This window comes from Heterocephalus glaber, unplaced genomic scaffold, assembly GCF_053883595.1.
Source record: "Heterocephalus glaber isolate CG9 unplaced genomic scaffold, H.glaber_assembly_v1.0 deba00001444, whole genome shotgun sequence".
Taxonomy (NCBI): domain Eukaryota; kingdom Metazoa; phylum Chordata; class Mammalia; order Rodentia; family Bathyergidae; genus Heterocephalus; species Heterocephalus glaber.
In genome coordinates, this window is record NW_028258297.1 from 12681883 (window position 1) to 12704542 (window position 22660).

The 22660-nt window shown below is 34.4% G+C and overlaps 1 protein-coding gene across 4 annotated transcripts in view; it reads left to right on the forward strand.

Annotated features, from left to right (window-relative positions):
* Positions 1–22660, forward strand: part of Itpr2 (inositol 1,4,5-trisphosphate receptor type 2) — a 462238-nt gene that overhangs the window by 373520 nt on the left and 66058 nt on the right. For all 4 annotated transcript variants that reach the window (XM_004845734.4, XM_087213440.1, XM_087213441.1 and 1 more), the window contains 3 exons: positions 10354–10529; positions 18794–18958; positions 22200–22395. In XM_004845734.4, coding sequence (XP_004845791.1) covers positions 10354–10529; positions 18794–18958; positions 22200–22395 — 537 coding nt within the window. The remainder of the gene's footprint in view (positions 1–10353; positions 10530–18793; positions 18959–22199; positions 22396–22660) is intronic.

A 22660-nucleotide genomic window follows, 5' to 3' on the forward strand; every position in this document is an offset into this window, starting at 1 on the left:
TAGATGTAGTTTTTTATAAAAAGCTCACATGCAGCTTAGCTCTTACAGCTATCATATATTTTAGCAAATGAAAAGTGATTGTTTCCGCCTAATTACTGTGACACAAAACATTTTGTACTGTATTATCTCAATTAGGTTAATGAGTCTTATGTCCAAATATTGTGATTACTTAAATAGTGACATTTATTTTTTACTCTCTTCCTTTTGCTTTGTCTTATCTAAGGATTTTTGTAGTGAACCTATGCACAAACTAAATTTTTAAAAATTCTATAATACTGTATCAGGGAAAATAGAGGGGAACTAAATATAGCATTTAAAATCTGTTTTTAAAATGCACAGCATAAGACAGAATATAGTAATATAGAGTAAAGAATATGGAAGAATAAAAAAGTAAAAAAAATTAAAATAATAAAAAAGTAAAAGAATTTAAAAAATAGAGTAAAGAATAAAAGAGTAAACAATATGGACCCTGAAATTAGCATGATTAAGCTAATAGTGCATGAGGTTTTACAAAAGCAAAATTGAGAAATTACAACATTGTAATTAAAATGGAGAGTACAGTAGAAATATGTTGCAGGGTGTAACTTTGGGAAGTAAGTTTGAATAAAGTTTGGCAGAGTACATGGGAAAGTATGTTACAGGCCCAGGATAAAATCAGGTAAGTTACTTTGGAATAAGCATGGAAATAATGGGAAAAAAAACATGAGAGAAATCAGCTAATATTAACCACAAAGTACATTTCATTTCATTAGTGCGTGTTAATATTATATGATGATGGGTTTGGGGAATTTGGTATTATTTTGGGAATGTGCGTTTGTCATATCTGAATTTTAATCTCCTCCCACCCCCTTTTCTCCCCACTCCCACTTATCCTCATCCCTTTTTCCAGAACTCTACCTTCTGGTTTTCTATTCCCTCTCCTTTATTTTAATTACTTATTTATTAATTTTGTGTATTTTTTAGGTTCCTCATATAAGAGAAAACATGCCATATTTAACTTTGTGAATCTGACTAATTTCATTCAATGTGATAGTTTCTGGTTCCATCTATTTTCCTGCAAATGACATGATTTTATTCTTCTACGTGGCTAATAGTCCACTCTGTATATATACCGTATTTTCTTTAACCATTCATCCAGTGATGGGCATCTAGTCTGTTACAGCTTAGCTATTGTGAATTGTTTTACTTGAAACATGGGTGTGGGTGACTTCAAGCTATACCGTAAAGCCATAGTAATAAAATCAACATGCACAAAAACAAAAATGTAGACCAGTAGAATATAATAGAAGACATGGAAACAAACCCAAGCACCAACAGGCATTTACTTTTTGACAAAGGAACCAAAATCATATGCTGGAGGAAACAAAAAAAGTCTGCTTAATAAATGATACTGAGAAAACTGGAGAGCCACATACAGAAAATTGAAACTATATCCATATACTAAAATCAAATCAAAATGAATCAAGACTTAGATATAAAACCAGAAACATTAAAGTTGCTGGAAACCAACATAAGGGAAACACTTGAAGCCATCAGCACAGGCAAAGACTTCCTGAGCAGGACTCCAAACCTACGGGAAGTGATATCAAGCAATAAATGATGATGTAGTCATCAAATTAAAAGGCTTCTGCACAGCAAAGGAAACAAGAGGCAAAGTGGAGAGAACCCACTGAATGGGAGAAAATCTTTGTTAGTTACTCTTCTGATAGAGGATTAATATCTAGAATATATAAAGAACTTTTAAAACAGCAATAAATCCAGTAAGAAGTGTGGGCAAATGAACTGAATAAATACTTCTTTTTTGAACTTCAAATGGTCAAAAAGCATATGAAAAAATATTTACCACCAGAGAAATGCAAATTAAAACTACATTTAAATTCGATCTCATTCCAGTCAGAAAAGCTTTCATCATCAAACATACAAAAAAAGCAATGAATCCTGGCCAGGATGTGGGGATAAAGGAACCTTCCTGCTTTGTTAGTGGTAATGTAAACTAGTACAACCACTATGGAAATCAATATGGAGATTCTTCAAAAGACCAAACATAGAGTGTTTCTGCATCTCTTCCTTTTGTAGGGTTATTGTGAAGATTTAATATGGTGCTAGAGGTGAAGCATTTAGATAGGGTAATGCCTTGCAGGCACTGGATGCAGTTTAGTGATTATTGTTACAAGGTAAATATTCATATTACCAGGGGAAGCTTCTGGAAAGGTGGAATGAGGAGAGCATCAGGTATGAAAGCCTGTTTCTAATGAACTGGAGTTGAGCTGGAAAAGGCATGAGAGCTCAGGAGTAGCCTGCTCTATTCCAAGTCCAGCGCAGGCAATGTAGATACCCAAGTCTTCACCTTTAGCTGCACTTGAGTGACCATGAGTGCAGTTTGCTGCTTTGGGAAGGCATGCCAATGATAGGAGATTATTTGGCAATGGAATGGACGTGTGAGAGAAAGCAGTAAAAACATAGAAAAAATTTGTCCATTCATTGTGTACCAGAAAGTGGAAACAACTTTCTCTTTCCTGTGTTTAGTCTTCTTCAGTGATGAACTCCTGGCACAGAGGAGTGTAAATCTTGTGAGGAGAGAAGTCCAGCATGAAATGATAAATTACTATCATCTGCTCACAGAATGTGGAGGATAGATTGCAGAGTCCTAGTTAATAGAAACATAAAGTTGTAAGAGATGGAGCAACTTTGGAAGTCATTTAATAGATGGCAGCCTAGCAGTGTCCAAAATGGCAGATCTCAGAGGAGAAGCCTAACTTTTGTGTCTCATCAGGACCTTTTACATTGATAACTGAGTGGAAGCATAGTTAGCAGGTACCCCTTCATACAGGACCTAATTTTCCGTGTTCCTTCCCATGGAATCTCTTACCTAACCACAGAGGTGTGTATAATTTCTGCTGCCACCTATGGCACATAAAATACAATGGTGACAGGAATTACCACCCTTCTGGACAGTGGCTCTTTAGTTATTCAGGAGAAAGCAGAACACCTGATGCATTTTTATTACTAGCCTAACTAAATAGTATAATAGTAATATTGATAATAGCAGCAGCTGATGTTGCTTATCAGTTAGGTTGGCCCAGGCAAAATGATGAACCCTTCGCATATATAATTTTACTTCTTTCTGACAGCCTGTATTATAGTACCATTTCACCATTTGATGAAGAAGCTGAGGTTAAAATTTTGGCCAATAATTCAGAGTACAGTCCTGAATATATATATAATTTATATATATATATATAATTTATATATAAATATATAGGATATATTATATATATAATTTTTTTAAAATGAGCTCACCAAGTGCTCCTGATATGACTGGTTTTTGAACAAGTATTCAGAAACAAATGGGTAGGAGAGTTTGGACTAGGACCCTTGCTTCCAAATGAAATAGAACCAAAAACACAAGACTGGAAAACATAGTTGTCTTTATTACTTTCAGGTTGATGAGACAAAATACCCCATACCTACAAGTTAAGGAAGGAAAGATTTATTTATCTCACAATTTGTAGAAGCTTCAGTCCATAATCATCTGGCTCCAAGGCAGGGTGGCTTGGCAGAGAGGTATTGCAGAGGAAAAACAGTTCATGGCAAGCAGAAGACACCAAAAGCAAGCAAGCAAAGAACAACCACAGTTCTTTCTATCCCTTATATCTTATCCAGGCTACTTAGGACAGGTAGCACTCACACACTTAATCCTAGTGCTCTTGGGCCTAGCATTGTATCATGAATCAATCCCAGCATCACCCACTCTAGATCCAGCCACCTCTGAAAAAGCCCGATCTATGACTTTGTGAGGCTTTGAGGGGGACATCTAGACACAAGTCATAATGGTGGTGCTCTGTCATCAGATGCAAATAAAACTTTACTCTACCAAAGACCTCTTGAATAGGAGTTAACAGTAGTAACCAAGATAGAGGTTTAATCTTAGGTACCTGAGTATAGGTGTTGTGCATGGGAAAAATATAGGCATGAGCTGCTCTACTGGCAGTGTACAACCCCAAGATTTGTCTGGACCCTGAATATAGTTCTAGATGGATTATTTGATTATTATAACCCCATGAATAAAGCAAAAATTTTGCTCAGGGTTAGCCCAGCCTCTAAACCTCAGCTGCACATTGTGCATGGCTAGGAAAGCTCAAGGAACAAAGTTAAGGCCAATAAATACACTTGGCCATCAGAACTGTCTGGAGAAGGAAAATTCTGTGCTAGTGGTAGAAAATTCTTTAATGCTGGATTTTTTTCCAAACAGGCTAAAAATCTACTCTCTAGGAGTACTTTGAAGTCATTTAAAGATGGACTACATGATTAAAATTCCCCTAAGAAATGCTAAAAAAAAATGATGGGAACATATAAGAACACAGGATCCAACATGAAAGGCTTCCCAATAGCCAAATCTGAGAAAGTTTTGAGAAAAAGAAATGTCGACAGAAAAGCATTATGACACAGAATAAAATAAGAATTCAGGAATCCACATTACAGTGAGAAGAGTGAGCTCTTCTTTATAATAGTATTCCAATTAATAAAGTGTAGAAGGAATGATGAAAAAAAGGATGTCACTTTAATGAACCTCACAATAGTAAGAATCATCAATGGAGGCTAAAATTAAGGTATGACTATATCATGAGGAATATGGTGAAAAATAAGAGATCTACATGATCTTAAAGTATGTCCCCCACAATATCCTTCCCAATTACAAAAGGAAGTGTAATAACTTTAAAATAGAGAAGTCGCTTCAAGTGATCAACTTTACTACTGCTCCGTAATGAGACAAACCAACACCGCATGACTTCTGACACAGGGCACTGAGGAAGACATGCTATCATTTGGGGCCGGGGATTTAGCTCAGTGGTTTCGCTGCCTGCTGCGCAAGCGCAAGGACCCCAGTTCGATCCCCAGTACCAAAAACAAAACAAAACAAACATGACATCATTTGCCAAACAAAATGAATAAACAGGAAATTTCAGACAAACCCCAAATGAGGAAGATTCTATATGATAATTGGCCATTACTTGTCAAAGTTATCAAGCTCATAAAAGGGAAAGATTAAAGAACTGTCCAAATTTAGAGACTGAAGAGACATGATACGGAATTCATTGCAGGGCCCTGGTCCAGAAGATGGATGTTAATTGGGCAGTTGATGAACTTTGGTCTGATAGATTAGATAAACAGGGCCTGTCGATGTGAATTTCGTGATATTAATCATTGTAATGTGATTATGTAAAGTGCTGACATTTAGGAAAGCTAGGTGAAAGGTATATGGAATTTTTGTGTTATTTTTGCAACTACTACATACACCTTAAAGATTTTTGAAAATATGTTTAAAAAGAAAAAATAAATATAAGGATTTTGTTGAACCCTGAGGCCACATAATTCTGAGTATAGGAGTTGATGATGAAATCACTTGGTAAATCTTGGGATAAAACAAAAACTTCTGGCCAGTGTGTGCCACCCTTTCTAACCCTAGACGCTAATGCGTTCTATTTCGGAGTCACAGAGGCCAAAGGGGCAGTGAGAGGGGAGGGCCTGGCCAAGGGAATAGCTGTGTACCCTTTCTCCAGCTGTATTTTCCAGCCCAGTAACGCCTGAGCCACTAGGAATTTCTTGTGCCCAAATGTCTTGAGTTACACTTGGGTTACAATATTAACTAAGAGAATAGTGTCCCTCACCAGCCAAGGTGCCGTTGTACAATAATTAAAGAAAGATATTTTAGGGGGAGCTGATTCTCAGAGGACTAACTCAGAGGGCCCCTCCAACTCTGTCCTACAGATAGCGGATCTCCTTTCCTTACCAGGCTGTCTCAGCAGCTGTCATTGGTGAGGAATCTCCTAATGATCACCGTGCCACCTGTCTGCCATGGATGTCACTTGGCAAAAGCAGGCTAATCAGTGGAGAAAACTGATGCAATTGGAATTTCTTATACAAAGATAGCAAATGCTTTTTAAAAATACTTTTTCAAGTTTTGGGTGTAATCCTTTTCCCCATGTGCTTTATGTTAAAAAAAAATAAGTTCTTCGAGATGATTTCAATTCAGCCAACTTAATGAGTATGGATGGGGGTCACACTAGGTGCCAGGCACCATGCTAGGCTCTAGAGATATAAAGATTAATAAAGCTGTCCTTGTCCTCAAGAAGTTCATGGTCTAGGTAAAAGACAAAGAAATGAGGAAGATACAAGACTAAGGACCACCCATGGCCTGGCTGTCTGCTTTAGCTGGACCCAGGTGGAGGAAACAGGAGAGTCTTAGGGGGCCGTGTGGGAGGCAGAGAAATGGAGAAAGACTGAGAAGAAACAGCAGAAATGCTTAGTCTATACCAGAAACGATAAACAAATCTGCATGAGGTAGATAGCAGAGTTTCATTACATGAACTGAAGTTTCTGATATGGCTGTCTGAGTTTTCCTTTATACAGGATGAACTTCCTGCTTTCTAAGAGTTGAAAATGTATGAAGAGATTTCCAAAAATATTTTTCTATCATAAATATAATGCATGCTTATTATAGAAAATTGGTAGAAATAGAAAGTATTAAGAAGAGAAAATATTTCCCCTTGATGGGTAAGCATTGGTGCTGAAAATCTGTACTGTTTGTTTTAGAGATTGTAAAACAGATTTTAATTTCTTTTTTTATCATTGAATTTTCAGATAGCAATCAATATGATCATTCGTAGAGAAGATAATTATAGATATCATTGTCAATGAATAGTCTTAAAGTAAATTTTAAGTTTATGTTTTCATTCCACAGTTATATTTAGCATTAAACTATGTGTAAAATGCTATGCCATATTTTGGGTTCTTTCTATTAGGGGAGGAAACTCCAGTCTGAAGGGCATGAGTATAATTTCATGTACAATCAAGAGGACACCTCAGCAAGCCAGATACTGTATGGGGAACAGTTGATATATGGTTAGCTTATGGGGCACTCTTGATAAAGCACAGTGTGACTGTGCATACATAATCTGACACCTTTGGAATGTCTCACCAAGACATTACCTGTAAATTATACTTATAAATTATTATACCACATAACTGGCAGGAAGTTGTTAAATGTGCCTTGCAGATGTTGATGGTTTTAATGTGTAATTAAAAATGAAACTCCACAACTTTGAGCTTTTGTAAATAGGGAATTAGTTTCCTATTCGAAGTGAATCCACCGAGCATGCCTTTGTTTATTTACTTAATGGATAAATATTGCTGCAAGACAGATCCTGTGACTGGCCTGGACATGGCCTTCACCCTTACAGAATTTACTTTCTGATGGGGGCCCACGCCCCAGTAAGCATGACAAATATTGAAGCATTTTCTCCCTGTGGCCCTGTGAGATCTATGAAGCCAAGGTGGTTGGTGGTTGGACTATATTTTGGTAGATATAGAATGCTTACAAGCCAACATCAAAATAAACATGAGTATATGCACCTTGTCAGCAATTTCAGAAGACAAAAATTGAAAGCCATTTCTGAATAGTTTACCCCTTTTCTTTTCCTATGTCCAAATTAATCTTTTCAGATCTAAAATTTGATGAGGAAGCAGATCAGATCTCTCTTCCTAACCTTTTTTCATCGTTTAATTTAAAAGATGTATTAGTCCATTTTCTGTTGCTATAACAAAATACCACATAGTTTATAAAAGAAAGACTCTCATTTGGCTCGTGGAGGCTGAAAATCTGGATTGGGTGGCCCCACCTGTACAGCAAGGATAAGGGCCCTTCTAACTGTCACAAAGTGATGGAAAGCAGAAAGGGAAATGGCTGGGTGGAGAAGGAACCCTGTGGGCAGGATGGCCTCAAGTTATAACAGCTGGCTCTCAGGAGAACTAGCTCTGTCCTGTGGTAACTGCATCACTCCCTTTCCAAGGGCAGAACCCCATGACCTAATTGCTTTACAGTAGACCTTTCCCCTTAAAGATTCTACCACTCCAACACTGTCATGTTGGGACCATGACTCTAGCATGTGAAGTTTGAGGGGACATATTTAAATGGTAGCCAAACTATAGCATAAGATAACATGTTAAGAACAACTATTTCAAAATAAACATGTCTGAGTTCCCGTCAGTGTTTGATTTTTTTATTTGTTGTAAACATCTGACAAATCTTTCTATTTTTTTGAAATTTATTAAGGCAGAACTCACTGTGAACTAAGATCTGTAGAGAATTCATTAAAGAAAAACAGATAATCCCAGGGTTTGGATAATAACACACAAGCTCTACACCACAAAGCACTCAAGGTATTTTGCATCCAGAACTAAATTTTAGAAAGAATAAAAATAGGTATGGCCAAAAGAATAAGAATTGTTATGGAGTATTTGCCAAAGGAAGCTGTGGAAAATAGCCATTTTGTTGTTTCCCCTCTGACTGTATCACCCTATGGACATGATTTTGAGGTCCCAGAGCTGACTGAATCAGCCCAAATGGGTTTCCCCTCAATCCACTGTGCAGATGCAGCACACATCACTTGCAGAGGGAAATCAGCGGGCGATTCCTTGGTTCTGCATGTCTGTGTGAGTGCCCTTTAAGTGTACATCTTTTTATTTTTTTGATGTGAAACAATTTCCTTTCACAGATGTCTTTAAAATAACAAAACCATTTTCTTCATATAATAATATTGCTGTACCTGTACTTTCTAGAAAATTATTATATAGACTGGCTCAAAGAAAAATGTGCCCCATTTTGTGGTTTCAGGGAGATTGCTTGGAAAAAATATATCTGAACCAGTTTCTAAAACATGCCATTCCATGTACTGCCTTTTTAAAAAAAGATGCGTTTTTAAATGATTTTGGAGAAGTTCATAAAAATTTTATTTGTAATGAAGTTCATTTCAAAATGTTTAAAACTTTTCTAATTAAATAGCTCAAAATATTTTTTCAGAATTTGAGTTGGCTTTCATACACATACGTCCATACAGATAAACTAGGTTGAATTGTTAAAGCTTATACCTATTTTATAAAGATTAATGTTTTTCTCAAAAAGTAAAACCTAACTGGAAAATAAGCCCTAGCGTGATTTTTCAGGATGCTGATAATATAAGCCCTACCCTCAAAATAAGTCCCAATTAAGATGGTCAGCCAGACAGATGCATTTGATATGTTCACTGCAACACACGATAGACATCCTGAATTACAAACTAGTAACCCTAATATATAATTAAATATAAATAAATAATATTGTTAACATTAATACTTAAATGACAATATTAAGTATTTGTAAATATCTGAGTGGGAACTTTTGAATGAGAGGTAAATGCCTATGTAAACATATGAACTCGATACTTATTGCCAAATGACCAACCAGAATATAGACACAAAGCCCAAATAACATGCACACTTGATAACGAATGGACATGGTTGTGTCTACTGTGAATCTTCATAATTCAATATGTCATGTGTTGTAACAGATGTATTTAATGCACTCGTATGCAATAAAGGAATTTTTTTTTTGGATTTTGGTGTCTACAACTTATCATCAATTTTGTGTGGAACATCATTCATAAGTTCATCACTGTTGTTGCCACTCCTGTCTTGAAAGTCTTCAATTAACACTTGATTTAATGGAAACTTTGCTAACCCTTACCTGAAAGAGGTCATGACTTGGGGGAAGAATTCATGGGATAAGATCACTGACAGCTGTGTTGCCAATGCACTATGAGCAGGCTACATGGTCAGGAAGTAGAGCTTTGTTGCTGGACATGAGAGATTGGGGCCAGTGGTTCTATAGGAAATTGAGTCGCTAGAAATTTGAGCCAGAGTTCTGGGTTTGGAGAGTTACAGCATTGTTACAGAGAAAGATGACATGATCGTATTGGAATAAATGTAGATTGTTGTACATGAAAGAATAAGACAGCTCCTGAAAATAAGCTCTATTTCATCTTTCGGAGCAAAATTAATGTAAGACCGAGTTTTATTTTCAGTGAAATACAGTAGGTATTCTACATGCTGGAATCTTTAGGGGAATCTATAACATGGAAACTTGATAATAATAGAACAAGCCAGGGTATAGTTCAGTGAAAAAATAACTGATTTTACATGATTTAGTATCTCTAATGGTCATTAATCATAAATTTTAAACTAAGGTTCTCAAGTAAGATGAGTCTATCAAAAATGTCAGCAAATCACTTCATCAGAGGGAAGGACGCACAATTCTCAGACTTAATGGAAGGAACGTTAACTAGTGAGCAGACAAGGAGCCCAAAATTAATCACTAACTTTCTCAAAATCAGAATTAAAAAATGTTTGGAATGGGCTAATTTCAAAATTCAGTACATTAGGGTTTCACTTGCTATAGCTTGCAAAGTAGAGCTGTAAATACTTCAGCATTTTCTAGTTTTGTTCTCAGTAAAAATCAACCTTTTTTACATTTCACAGGTACACTTTCTCCACTGTTCTCAGTGCTTCTTTGGATAGCAGTTGCAATCTGCACATCTATGCTGTTTTTCTTCTCCAAGCCAGTGGGCATCCGGCCATTTCTTGTGTCAGTAATGCTCAGGTCAATATATACAATAGGTCTGGGGCCTACATTAATACTTCTTGGTGCAGCCAACGTAAGTACTTTGCTGTATATTGCTACAGAATTAATTAAAAGTGTATGAAATATAAGAATATATGTTTTAATCCTAGTACTCAAAGTGAATTCTGATTTATTATGAATCTAAATAAATCAGAGTATAATTTGCACACATTTTACTTAATTTAGAGAGAAAGAAAAAGTAACAAATGAAAAGTTGACATATTGAGAAAGTAGCATTTGGGAATGCCCTAGTACTGCCATCAATTTAATCTAACCCAGTTTTAATGCCTTCTGCACCCTATACCCACAGCTATTGACAAAAATGACTTTGAGCCACTGTTAACATTCTATAGTGACTTTTAAATCACCCGAGAAAGATTAAGTTATATTCAGCAGAATTTAAGAAGTATCTCTCATGAAATGACTTAAAAAGGGTTGCTTTATGAGAAAGTAAGAAATGGGACTCCTTTTATGTGAACAAATCCTATAAACTTGTAAAAGGCATAGATGAGATTAATAATTGTTTCACCAAATTTAGAGAATGGAACACATTTTGAAACTAGGTAAGTTCAGAATAAGTGAGCTAGAGTACTCTCAAAAAGCAAGAGCAATATTTATAGAAATGAAACTACCCAAGAAATAAAATATTAAAGAAACTTTATGCCAGCTTTATTCAAGGCAGAGCCATAATGGGATATAAAGAAAAAGTAAATTATCAGGTTGGTGAAACAGCAAATAGACAAGTACACAAGTAATGTTAATACATCCACTGCATAAAAAAGCTCTTTCTATATATTTTACTGGATTTCTAACTTAATATTCTGTATTCAGGTGTGGTTCTTAATGATATCAATCAACCATTCAGTGTCTGGAACAGTATAGGTACTCGGTAAATTTTTCTTGAATAAATCAGCTAATCAATGAATGAATAAATGAATGAGCAAATAATTATCTTTATATTCTTGTACATTTATTCATTCACATAAAATATCTGGCAGATATTTATTGAAAATTAATAAATAGAAGAGCCAACAAAATTTTGAAAATTATAAAGCTGGTTAGTATGACCAATTCTCTTGTTTCTGTGTTTCTGACTGCTTTTTTATAACAATTCTTTAAACATTTGACATAATGTATTTGACAGCTTCTAGTCAACTGGAGTATTCAAGCAGCAAATTACCAATTTCCTATTGTCAGTACAAGGAAGTAAAGGGAGTGATTGAAAATATGGATGTTTACATTTTGAGAATTTTATTCCAGTAAAAGACACATTGCCATTAATCCCCATCAAAATACCTCCACCCATGCACACTTTGAAAACATTTATGCCATCATTCTTGCCACTTTCTGAAGCAGTTCTGGAAGTCCTCTTGTGAGTGCCTTTAGTTGTGCTGTCGTGGCTGCCTTGATGTCCTGAATTGATTCAAAACATTTCCCTCCCATGGTCATTTTGACATTGAGGAAGAGCCAGAAGTCACACAGTGTCAGATCTGGTGAACAAGGTGGATGGGGACGCACTGTAATATTTAATATTTTTACCAGCCTACCTTTCTGTTGGATGGCACCCAGCAGCACCATTCACTGTATTTTTGATTACAACTCCTAAAAACATGAAAGAGCACTTCCAGAACCATTTCAGAAAATTACAAGAATGGTGAGACTCTTGTGTTCAAAGCGAGGGGGAGTATTTTGAGGGAAATTAATAGCAATGTGTCTTTGTAATAAATCTTTTATTTAAATATTCACTATATTTTTATACTATATATATATCTTGTATACTATACATATAAAGAAATCTATGACTAATAATTTTGTTAAGTACTAAGTGTACTTACTATTCTGCAAGTTTCTTGAAGGTAGAAATTGTCACATTTATATACATAACTCTACCCTTCTTGCTCTTTCCCATCTCTAGTATTCTCTACCATTTGGGCATTCAAAGGTGTTTACCTGGATGCTAACTTTCAGTGCTTTGGAAACAAGCTCATTTCCCAGTATTATCAACAAAACTAGTTAGAGAATCTTCATGGATGTATCTAAATTTGTCTAAAACTATGTGTTTGACTCATTTAAAAAAATATGTTGACTATGAAATCATATTATTTGAAGAAGCAAATACTTGTCATAAACCAGTAACTGGCTCTCAATAAGACATTAATGCAAGTGAAAAAAAAACCCAAGTTGGACAAAGGGAAATAATAGCTAGAAAGAATTGGGTCAAAAATAACAAACATTCACTAGGCCTCTGTTATATAATACAATAGACAGTAAAAATACTAAGAAATAGAGAATACAGTGCTTACCATCCAGAAGTTTATGTGTCAGGCTCACCGATTTGCATTTTGGACCAAGAATGTAGAGATAAGAACTAACATTTTTATGCTTGCTGGAGTACACCAAAAACATTTGTAATATTTTTCTTTTCCCCCTCCTCAGAAAGCTAAAAAGGTAATTCCTATTTGGTTTGGTGAATATAATTCCACCATAACAAATGAAAGGCAAGTTTTATACTATAATTTCTTTATAAAAAATAAACATGTGGACATATCCATCTTATTAACTACATGAATCTATGGATACTCTAATAACCTTCATGCATAAAACATGTTCACATAGCCAAATAAGTTTTCACATCTACTGGTCCAGGCAACTTCAACTAAAGAATCAACATTGATTTTGGACAAATCCAATGGAATAATTGTAATTTTGATGTTGTAAGTATCGATAGAAAAGTTTTTATCTATAATTTTAATATTATATGGACTAATAAAAATGTTTCCGTGAATAATCATTTAGTTTGACTCTTAAGCACTTTATAAAATTATCAATAGTTCATTACTTGGGAGGCAAGAAAAAGTAAATCAGTGAAATTATAAACCAGTTGTGTTATTTAATCTTAGATTTTAATATATTTTATTAATTTACACTTAGATGTTTGCATTTTTAATGGGTGAAACTATAAGTATTCAACTTACAGATGTCAGAAACAGAAAAAAGAAAAGAAGATATTCACCTGAAAGTTTAGCCTTACTAAGAATCAGAATTCCAGACTTTGGGCAAATCAGAAAACCCCCAAAATATTAATGCCTGCTCAGTCCTCACCAGGCTTTTGAGGTAATTGAGAAGATTAGTGTGGAAGATCTGGTAACAACGACCACCATTCGCCAAGTGGAGCTAATATGTAAAGCACGATTTAATTGTAAAGTATTAGGCTTATGAGAGTAAAATGTTTAATTGTAAAGTATTTATGCTTATAAAATGTTAGTTTGTATTTTGGTTTACAGAGTTATTTGTTTATGTACTCTAACTTTCACAATGTTAACCTAATGCAGAGACTTTCTTTTGGAAAAGGAATTGAGTAGGAGGAAAACCCTCAACTTGTGTGCTGAGCAATTAGTGTTATCAGTTTCTACTTATTATAGTGCTTCATTTTTATCATTATGCATTTCTAAAAACTGAAGTTTTGTGTAGATTTCAACTAGTTTATTTGTCATCAGAGTTGTCTCCATATTTGAGATGTTTCAAAAATTCAAATGTTTTTCTCTGTTACAAAATACATCTTAAACTCAGTGTAGTTTTCTTCCCATCCACCATACTACATTTTTAGCTAATGGTAATAGAAGTTAATATATTATTCTGATAAATATAAGGACATAGTTTATAAATTTGTGGTTACTTAGTATTTTTCATGCTATTAAAATTGTTTGTAAGCTTCATTTTAATAGCTATAATGTTTCTAGTTTTGTAGATATTATATAATCTTCTCAACCAATCCATTTATTTTTGTCATTTAAGTTTTTAGATTTTTTTATAGTAAATAACAGTATAGTAAATATTAATGAAAGATCTTTTTTGTTTGATTGATTCTTTGGTGTTTTTGTGCTGGGGATTGAACCCAAGGCCTCACAGTGTTAAGCAAGAGCCTTACCAATAAGCTACCCCATCATCCCTACAATGAAAGATCATTTAACAACTTCTAGACCTTTTTTACAAATAATGTTTTCTCTTTTTCTAATAGGCCTGGAAATGCGTAATTTATGTATTGGTATTTGTACCTCATTTGTCTTTCTTAGAGTAATTTATAATGTGAAGATATTTACTTTTGCTTGAACCTATCTCATTATTTCATAGAGAAGAGGAGCAAATAGAAAGCAGATAGCTAAGTTACAGTAAACTCCAGTGCTCAGAGTTAATAGCATTGTACCTTTAGTTACATACCTGTAGTTAGTTTTCTGGGAGGTCTCACATTACTGCTAATCTATAAAGTTTGGCCTCACCAAATGTTTACTTAACAAACAAGTTCAATTATATATTCTGAGACAAAACTTTTGAATTCTTTCTACTCCATACACACAACACACACACACATGCACAGTTTTTCATATTGTTTCATATTGTCACCCAGTGCCCCCAACTCATTCTGATATTCAGCTGCAGAAACACAAAATGGCCCCAGTGCTGTTGTTGAATTTAGTGAGAGATGTTACTGTTTACATACTGATTTTTTGGAATTTAAAACATTTCCAGCGTAATTTGACTGCTTGCAAATTCTGCCTTATTATTGACCTTAAAACCTTATTCTGCTTAAAATGTAACATGACTGATGGAAGATTTTTAAATCAAATCATCTTGTTTTCCATAAGAAAGTGGATTTATATGGTTGATGAAAATGTGGTAATGTAGTTCAAGATAATAAATTTAATTTTGTCTTTCACTACATAAGTAGACACTTTTTTTTCATTCTACTATTTATTCTTGGAAAATAGGTCATGTTTTCTCATAGGAATGTAAGAGGGAATAAAATTCCTGATCAAGAATAGAGTCCAGGGATTTAGCTCAGTGGCACAGTACCTGCCTGGCAAGTGTGAGGTCCTGAGTTCGATCCCCAGTACAAAAAAAAAAAAGAATACTAAATCAGACCAAAAGAATAATAACAAGACAAAGACATAACTGCTATTAATTTCTGTGGTACATAAACTTTAAGAACGTCACATAGAATTCTAGAGCTATACAGCACCTTAATTCTAGCCAACTTATTGAAGAAATGAGCAAACAGAGTCTTATAGATACCTCAGATGGACCACAACAGGGAATGGATGGCAGGGCCCCAACAGCACCCATATGGCTGACTCCTAATCTAGTGTTTGTCTACCATTCTGCACTGATAAAGTCCTGAAGATATATTCACAAACTTTCAAGTGTATGTGAAGGTATTACTTTTCTGTATCATTTAGTTACCTAGTTAAAATTAATGATATTCTTTAGTATACATTAATTAACAAGCAAACATTAATTTTACTTGGTTTTTGGAAGACCTATTGGTAAATCATTTAAAAGATGGTCAAAAAAACTTACACTTGTGCTATTTCTCCAGCCTCCTCATTATCTCCTGTCATGACACGATTCACCCCATCCCTTGCAAAAAATATACCGTGGGTAGTTCTGAAGAATAACTGAAGAGGTGGGAAACATGTACATGGAACAGCTATGGTCATTTGTATTGGCATTTGTGTGCTGACAAAGGGATCATTCAACACCAGCTCAGAAGTGCATGGCCTTTAGCCACCTTGCCACACCTTTTACTCATTGTTGTACACCTGGCCACTGGCCTTTTGTCACAGAATCAATGGCCTAAATAGCAGTATGGACAAGTGAAGGACTGGTTGGCTGACATCAGCTAAGTCGTATCACGAGAAAGAAGGATATTTTTCCAACTTCTTCAATTCCTCGTTAATATTTCCAGATTACATGCCATATGCTATATCAAAACAACTTGTAGATTTCATGATGCCAGAGAAACCAGAGTTCAACTTCTCTTACCAAATCATTTATTCTTGAATTTATTTCTCCTTAGTATGAGCACTTTAAAGCATGAGGATAGCAGAGTCCCTGTTTCTGATCTCAAAAAAAATAGATGGATGCCACTGTAGTGTAAACTCCACTCGACTTCCAGGCTTAGTCTGGAGAACAGAAAGGTACCCTTCAAGCTCTAGAGCAAGGCTCAAAAATGAACAACAAGCTCTGCAAATGAGTAAAGAAAATCTGTGTTTCACATGAAAATCACAGAGTGCCTTTTATATTTTTTAATTTTTTATTTTTTGGTACCAGGGATCAAACTCAGGTCCTTGCGCTTGTGCAGCAGGCAGCAAAACCGCTAAGCTAAATCCCCAGCCCAGAGTGCTTTTTAGACTCAGACCTAAGTCCTTGCTTTTGAATTGGGAACTGAAATGCCTTGTTCTTTTTAAGAATTTGAATTCTATGTATTTTCATTATTTTTTCCCCTGGATATGGAGCCTATAAATATTTTAATTTTTTACAAATCAATTTAGAGAATTAGGAATCAGGAAGCAACATATAAATAGTTTATTTTAATCATGGTCATCCTTCTGAAAAATCATGATTCCAATTTGTAATTTTATATTTTATAAAACTTTTTTTTGTATGACAGTGGTGAACTGTAGTAGGGGAATCAAGATAAATAGTGTAAATTTAAACAACAGTCACTCCAAACAATTTAAAGAGCAAACTAAGGAATACTTCTTTGCCATTTTGTTTCTAATCATTTTCTTGGATGTTTCTTGTCCAACACTTCATATGGATCAGCACCTTGTATATATTTCCTGAGTTTTTTAATGATGGCTTCTTACAATATCAAAGTTGCCCTTGAACAATAAAGACCTCCCACTATACTGCAGATTTAGTAGTGGTGTAAGCAATTGATGACAAAACACTAACTAGTGAAATCAAATGTTCTGTTTAACATTACTGAAATCTTAAAATGATGAAGTGATCACATTGATTATTCAGAGGATAGTTTTTCACCTGGGAGAAAAATTCAGAAATTTGCTGTGTTGTTGGCTTATTAGCCTTTCACAACATGAAGTCAAACCCATTTATCATTTCATCTGTATTGATTTGGACTCCAGGATGTTGACGGAAAAGTTTTTCTACCCTCTCAAATTTCACATCTGCGTCACAGCATCATGTTCTTTCTTGTGTTATTTGAAGTCATCTCCTAAGATATTTTTGCTCAGCAGAAAATGAGCAGTGTTATAAAGAGCAACCTGTTCTCCCATTGTCACGCTTGGACACTTAGAAACAAATCTGATTCCACTAGATAAGGGGATGACCCAAGAAACAACAAAGAAGAACAACTGTGAACATCTAAAAATGTGTACTTTCCTTGATGACTAAGAGGCAAAACTGGCTTTTATAAGTAATACAAAATTCTAAAGCCAAACAGATGGCACTAAATTTATAATGGTTATTTTTGTAAATCATTGCATACGTCATTATTCCTATGAAAAAATCTCATTATAAATTTCTACATTCCAGTGTTATGCCACTTAAGACAATATTAAATATAGGTTGAATATAAATATACTACATGGTCAGAAAAATAATAAACACTCCAAAATGTTTATTGAATAATTATCAGATATATAGTTTAGGAAATAAGTACATGTGTTGCATTTATTTTAGCACAGTACATAAGTATATTTGTATTTTCTGTGCATATAAAATAAGTGTAAAATATACTTTGGTGATTTGCTTGTTTAAAGTAGTGTTCAATATAAAAAGTCCAAGATTAAAAAAAGTTTGAAGACGAATGTCTGGATATTTTCTGAAAAGATACTTTTTGGTAGTATATTGTTTATACTTTTTTGTTATATTTCCAGTATAATTAAAACTATATATATCATATATACAATAATATATAATATAGTATAGTGTATAATATGTAATATAATATATAACATATATTATATAATGGAAAATATAATAAAGGTAGCATCTAAAGTGTTATTAAATTAATTGCTTCATATAAATTATGTCATTTGATCCTCTGAAGAGATCTATCAGGTGGGAATATTTTTATTCTAGTTTTTCAGAGGAAGCCATTGAAGTTTGCAGTTGTAGGAACTCAGTTGCACTACAGTAAGGAGAGCCAGGATTTAAATTCAGTTCTGTCTTAATAGCATAGCTAGGTCTCTTCATCAATCTCTCTTTTCCTAGAACTGCAAAAGATACAAGTTTTTTGTGTGTGATTTTTTTGGTACCAGGGATCAAACTCGGGACCTTGCGCTTGCGAAGTAGGCGGCGGAACCACAAGGATACAAGTTTTACATTTATTATATTTATATGGAAATTTGTAAGCCATGCTGAAAAACTACAAAATGAGAAGTGATAAAAAAAAAATCACAGACTTTGTGAATAATAGTTTTTGCCAGTGTCTTGCTATGTATATGAGTTTGAGGATCAATGAGACAATAAAATCTAATCTTTTCCTCCCTTTAGCTTTGTAATAAAATAGTATTTCTGGTGAGTTTTGTCGGGAATCGTGGCACGTTCACGCGGGGATACCGAGCAGTCATCCTGGACATGGCCTTTCTCTATCATGTAGCGTATGTCCTGGTTTGCATGCTGGGCCTCTTTGTTCATGAATTCTTCTATAGCTTCCTGGTGAGTACCTCTTCCCGTGGACAATTGGTGTTCAAAAAATATACAGTGCTGCTTCTCATGCCTCATCTTTGATTTTTTAAAAGCAGGCCCTGACATTTAGGACAAATTATGTTATTTTTAGAATTACCTAGGAAAAGTATGAATTTTTTGGTCTTTTTCTTTGGGAAACCACATAGGTAGTAGAGATTTTTAGTTCTTCTCTGAGAAGCAACCAAGTATCCTACCTGTTGACCCAGACTTCATAAGAAAATAAGCTGCTTTTGGTTTCAGCCAAAAGCCCTTTACTCTTTTTTTTTTTTTCTTACCTGGGATCGAACTTGGGACCTTGGGCTTGCAAGGCAGGTGGCAGCACCACTGAGCTAAATCCCTGGCGCACCCTTTTAATGATTCTCCAGCAGAGGGTAGGGGAAAATAGGGATATATTTTCTTAGGTGCTGAAATCATTATATTTTATTTATAATATCAAATATTGTGCTCATCTTTAGAATAGCATATTGCCTAAATGAAGAGGAACAAAATACAACCCAGCAAAATGAGTTGTTTTAAGTACAGCCTTACAGTTGCAGCCTTCATATGTCATGTTATTAAGCATATGCTGTATATATATATTTTTCCTCTGGTTTCTTTCTGGTTTTCAGTTTTCCTTGTTACATATATACTCTTTTATAGCTATGAACCAGAAAAGGGGTCAATATAAAAACATGATAATGTTTTGAAACTTAAAACATTATGAGGTTTATTAGCATCATGATATAATAGAACAATTATTTCCTGTCCCATAGTGGACATCAGTGGAGAGCACTGTTTGATAAAATGATTCCTGAAAACAAGATCTAAAATGGTCTCTTGACCCATTTGCTCAGGTCACCGAGGATGAATCCAGCACCTTCTGCTTCCTGGTTATCCAGCATACCCATGTAGGAGGCTGATTGAGGCCAGTTTTCCTTTATCCTTTAACTCTTAGAAGAGCTATAGTAAAGAGTGTGTTTGTCTTATTATATTTTGACACAAACATTCTGGGCAGTTAAGTTAGATCATTCAACAATATAATGGATTCAATCCAAACGAATTCCCTCTTTCCTGATTCAATAGAAAAGTTCCATTTTTTTTACCTGCCTGTCAAATATAAAGCCCTATTATACCCAGCACTTTTACCTGACTATGACACGTGATGTTTTGTTTGTTTTAGGCCACTTAGTTGAAGTATTATTGACATACAAAAAACTGTACCTATTTTATGTATATAACTTGATGGGGCTATAATGTTTTTGATTTCAATATTCTTGCTCATAAAATGAGTAAGGATAGTAACTGAGACTCTTAATATGAATATTCATTAAGTAGATAATATGAAAAACATATGACATGTATGGAAAAGTATTTGACAAAATAAAGGTATATTTTATTATATGAGTTATTAGTAGTAATGTTACTTTTATTTTCTCTTAATCCTTTTTTTCTAATTTTCCTCTGATCTTTTATCTTTCAATTCTTACCCTCCTGATGCTAGTTTGCTTTTTTGTGTGTGTGCTGGGGATCAAACTCGGATCCTTGCACTTGCGAGGCAGGCGACAGAACCACTGAACTAAATCCCCAGCCCACTAGTTTTTTATTTAGTTTGTTAGTCCATTTTGATGTTTAGAGTACTAAAAGGAAATTGCAATACAGTTAATACCACAAATAGTAGTTAAGCATATTTTTAAATATTTTTACTATTGTTTTACATTATAAAAATATTTAAATCTGAACTCCAGATTGTATACATAGTGTCAGTCCTTTATCCAAAGTAATGAAAACGACACTCTAGATTTTCCTTTCAGAAATAAACAGAAAGAACCATCAACATGTCCAATATTAATACATTTTGCATTGCAAAATTCTGGTTCTATGGGCATGGTTCTATGGGCCAGGAATTTGCGTCATTAGCAAGCCTTCCAGGGGCTTCTGAAAGCTATAACTTTCTCTAGAGCTGACCTACAGCACATTGCAAGACCCTTCCTTCAAGCCACTGTTGAGTTAACATAAAGGAAAATTTTCTTTTTGTCAATTTAATCCTTAAATAAATGGAGGAAGTCAGAGCATTGACAGTCTAGAAGTTGAATTTGTATTAGTTAATTTGTCTTTGCTAAAGAAGAACATTGACTTTATTTCTAAAAATAGCTGTACCTTCCAGGAGATAAACAGCTAAATAGTTTTTAAATTAAACCATCATAAACATCAATTTCCAGAGGTGAGCAAATAAGATAATATCTATACAGCAATTATTTGTAATACTATAATTAAATGGGAAAGTAACTGTGTGACTTCAGTACTCAGAAAAAGAGAGAATGAGGCCTTGATGTTTCTGAAAGGATGCATGACACATAATTAATCATTCCAGCCAGTAGAGAAATTCTACTTCTTGCTCACAGATAGCAGAATACAAATCCCAGTTATTCCAATTTTAAAGATATTTAAGCAGATATTTACACCTTTTAAAAGTGAATGTTATTTTACTGCCTTCAGCCCTATTTTTATAATAAAACATGTACTTAATAATACATAATTTCAGCTGCATAATGTTGCAATAAATAAAGCTGTTCTCTGTGTTCACTACAGATGGTAAACATATACCCAGTGTTCTTGACTAGTGTATAGATTTTTCTACTACGAAGGATAAAATGAATAATAACCATTAGAGAAAGTGAATTCAAAAATTGTGTTGTTATATTTTTGTTTATACTTTTGCTTCCAAAAATATATGCTGAAGTAATTGATTTTGTCCTCATTAGTATATCCCTTTCATAAGGAATGATATTTCAATTTCTCAAATATTTTTAAATTTCATACCTATTTCTATTATACCAGGCTTATAAACTTGTTCTTCTAATTTTATCTCTAATTCCTAAGTGATGCTGTAGGTTTAATGAATTTGTCAATTGTTCATCAATTAGGTGGGCCTAATATTATAATATTTCTAAGTTGAAATGAAAGTATACTATTTCTATAATGTCTTCATAAATTGGAATCATATTGGTTATGACAGTGACAGATGCACATTATATTCTGTGTTAGATTTATCATCAATGAAACAGTTTATTAATACATTCCAAGTGGAGAAGAAATAGATATTTTGGTTTATTTTTAGGTAATATCTTTCCATAGATAAGCTAAAATGGCTTACATCTTTCTTTGTATTATCTTTGTATTTATTCACCTTTTGGTCTATTACATTCTTCCTTTTTCTAAAATTTTTTTGTAGCTTTTTGATTTGGTATACAGAGAAGAGACTCTGCTCAATGTCATAAAAAGTGTCACCCGGAATGGCCGCTCTATTATTCTGACTGCAGTCCTGGCTCTCATTCTTGTTTACCTGTTTTCCATCATTGGCTTCCTGTTTCTGAAGGATGACTTCACTATGGAAGTGGATAGGCTGAAAAACAGAACTCCAGTGACAGGTATTGCCGTTACCACTAAGTGGGCTCTCTCTGGTGACAGATAAGACTTGTGCCTAGTTTGTTTACAGGATTACAGATAAACACTAATGGAGGAAATTTTTCTGCCATTCCTTTGACAATATGTTCTTGTTTACTACTAAGCATCAAGACTGCGGAGTATTCGCAGGCTCTATATTAGCTGTCCATGTATACAGGAAAATGTGACATAAGAAACATCAGCTAAGCTCAGTTTCAGTAAGAAAGTTTCAGTAATGCTGACCATATT